We start from the raw sequence: 3,216 nt of genomic DNA, 5'->3' as shown, positions 1-3,216 counted from the left end.
CCAATCATGCCGTCTATTCTGGAGACAATTGGCTGATGCTAACATGTGGGTACTATGCTTATAGGCGCCTTGCCTTGTTTGGCCCAATGTGTGTGCGCATTTTAACGAGAATGTTTTGTTATCCGAGAAGGCATGATGAAATTATTGGATGTTTTGGGTGCTGGTGGGTTGTGGTAGTGTTGATTGTGTGTGTGTGTGTGTGTGTGTGTGTGTGTGTGTAAAAGAGAGAGAGAGAGAGAGAGAGAGAGAGAGAGAGAACGGTGGCGCAAACGTTTGTCAGACAGACAGAGCATCCTCAGTCCACAAGGACAGCTTGGGGTCTCCGGTCTGCTTTAAGAGCGCTGGGCGTACAGGGCGACGCTCATTTTTTAAATTCATCTCGCTGTGTAAAGTGTGTGTCACAACTCCAACGAAAAACCAAGGACTTATCGTCTAACCAAAACAACATTCTCTCTTTCCTGTCGTGCTCTGTTCAGGTATTGGACAGAATAATTGAGAAGAATCCAACACTTGAGGACTCAACTAAAAGGGTATTTTTCTACGACTTTCTGTTTTCAAAATTCTCTCCAACTTTGCCCTTCGATCGGAGGCGAGAATGATGTCTTATCTGAAACAGCCACCTTATACAGTCAACGGTCTGAGTTTGTCTGCCTCCGGGATGGACCTACTTCATCCGTCTGTCGGCTATCCAGGTGAGGGCATGGAATACTTCACATCTCTTACAAATAACCATTAAATAGTCAAATAACGTGAAATGGCTTATTGCATAGCTTGTCTTTGTGAAATGTCTTGTCTATTTCGAAATGATGATCGATACGCTAAAACAGGCTAAATAAAATAAACCAATGTATAATTTGATTTTTTAAATCATTGGCCTTAAATCAATAATTTCGACTGGCTTTAGAAACATTATCATTTTGCTTAGACCTATAGTGAATGATCTAAACTACCAGGAGATCGTAACTAATTTTCTGATGGTCTTTGTGGGTGTAAATGTAAATTATTACTAGCAATGGTCCTAAACAAACAATAGYCATGTCTTGTAAAACTTATCCAAATTAGGTCTGATCAAAGGAAAACTATTCTCTGTCTGAAATTTCCTCTAAAGCCATAACATGTTTGTATTTGTAGTCTTATAATGAATGTTTACTCTTCCTCATACAGCCACTCCTCGTAAACAGAGGCGCGAGAGGACGACCTTTACGCGTGCTCAGCTGGACATTCTGGAGAACTTGTTCGCCAAGACGCGCTACCCAGACATCTTCATGCGCGAGGAGGTGGCCCTGAAGATCAACCTACCTGAGTCTCGTGTTCAGGTAAGTTCCTGGGCCTTTGCGTAAACACATGCGTCCATCCAGATTCTGAGAGAAGGCCACTCACACAGCTCATTAATTTGGGCTTGAGAAGTCAAGCACCCAGACGCCACTTCAGAGAGTCTTCTCCACTCTATTAATTTGATGGAGTGTTCATCTCCCAGTGAATAGGCCTACCAGTGTTTTCTTTTGCATCCACTGTATAGATAGATGACTGTATTGCAATAAAACATGAAGGAAACGCTATAACATTGTTTTATTTTCATATTTATCCTTCTTTCAGGTATGGTTTAAAAACCGAAGGGCGAAGTGTCGCCAGCAGGCACAGCAGTCACAGAGCGGCGCGCAGAGCAAGACCAGACCCGTCAAGAAGAAAAGTTCCCCCATCAGAGAAGCSAGCTCCGAGAGCGGTGCCAGCGGYCAGTTCACACCGCCCCCCAGCACCTCAATCCCGGCCGTGAGCAGCAGCAGTGCCCCGGTGTCCATCTGGAGCCCGGCCTCCATCTCTCCTCTCTCTGACCCACTCTCTACCTCCTCCTCCTCTTGTATGCAACGGTCCTACCCGATGACCTACACCCAGGCGTCCGGATACAGCCAAGGCTACACCGGATCCTCATCGTATTTCAGCGGGATGGACTGTGGGTCTTACTTGGCGCCTATGCACCACCAGCTCTCCGCGGCGGGCTCCACAATGAGCCCCATGGGCAGCAACGGGGTATCCAGCCACCTGAGCCCGGCWTCTTCCCTCTCCACGCAGGGGTATGGGGCAGCGGGACTGGGCTTCAGCGGTCCCACAGACTGCCTGGATTACAAAGACCAGGCCGCGGCCTGGAAACTCAACTTCAACGCGGATTGTTTGGATTACAAAGACCAGTCGTCGTGGAAATTTCAGGTGTTGTGAGAAGAATGAGTGAATTACATGATCTTTTCACAATGTGGTGAAATAAAGGCCAGTCAATCCGGTGGGCCCAGGTTGGCAGTGAATGAGTCGCCGAAAGGGAACGTTTTCCAACGGCTGGGCCTTAGTGTCTGTCAAACTATTACCCCAGCAGCAGCAGTGTGAKAGGAGGGGAGCTGCCGCTCTGTCTGTCTGACTGCGTCACACCTGTTGGGTTAACTTATTGAAAATTCAGAGTGAACTCTGTTTAACTTTGATCAAGGACATGGAACAAAATTGTTACCCAAGAAGAAAATGATCAAGAGAAGTTCCAAACCTTGGTTAAGCGCGTGGAATTGGTCAGCTTTCCATAAGCTTCTTACGACTCCCCGACCCTCTCCTCTTGGTTGGCAAGCTAAAGGGGCCCTTTGATCAAAGCATTGTGCGTGCGTGCGTATGTGTGTGTGTACCCGCACGTCTCTGTGCGCGCGCCTTTGAGGCGAACCTGGATGCACTATTTAATTTATGAAAAATGCTTATTAAACGCTAGTTCCAAGAGACAATCAACCAGTATTCGTGTGCTCATAAATGATAAATGTCCCACTACGTGTTTTTAATTTTCTCTATCTTTGTTAGCTTTTTGAGACTGTGATTCCTTGTATGCAATTCTGAGTTTCCCATCTGCGATCACCCAGCTGTGAATGGATAAAAAAAAAATGTCCAAGTGTTTCAAATGATAAGTTATTATGATGAAATATTAGTTGAAATAGGGAGTTCTCAAACAGTGTGAGTGGCGGAGTCAATGAACAGCAACGTTGCCTGAAACATCAATGACCAAATACAGCTCAAGGTTGTTATGCCAAACTGCCAAGCACACAAATAAAGAACGTTTGAACTGATCCCGTGTCGCCTGTTTAACTTCATAAAAACATGTACATTTTGTAAGCCTCGATGTTGTTACTTTTTCTGTCAACGCAACATTTGAGTTTCAGTGAAAATAATGCATATTACATAAAACATGATGCA

General features: G+C 45.4%; 1 protein-coding gene across 1 annotated transcript; it reads left to right on the top strand.

Moving 5' to 3' along the window:
- Positions 1–305: 305 nt before the first annotated feature.
- Positions 306–2,768, top strand: LOC111954596 (homeobox protein OTX2). The gene is made up of 3 exons (XM_023974447.3): positions 306–692; positions 1,165–1,316; positions 1,597–2,768. The coding sequence occupies exons 1-3, from the start codon at positions 596–598 to the stop codon at positions 2,212–2,214; spliced, it is 867 nt and encodes a 288-aa protein (XP_023830215.1). The 5' UTR covers positions 306–595; the 3' UTR covers positions 2,215–2,768.
- The last annotated feature ends 448 nt before the right edge of the window (positions 2,769–3,216 follow it).

The sequence above is a fragment of the Salvelinus sp. IW2-2015 genome, linkage group LG28, assembly GCF_002910315.2.
Source record: "Salvelinus sp. IW2-2015 linkage group LG28, ASM291031v2, whole genome shotgun sequence".
Taxonomy (NCBI): Eukaryota; Metazoa; Chordata; class Actinopteri; order Salmoniformes; family Salmonidae; genus Salvelinus; species Salvelinus sp. IW2-2015.
This window is presented reverse-complemented; position numbering and strand designations above follow the sequence as displayed.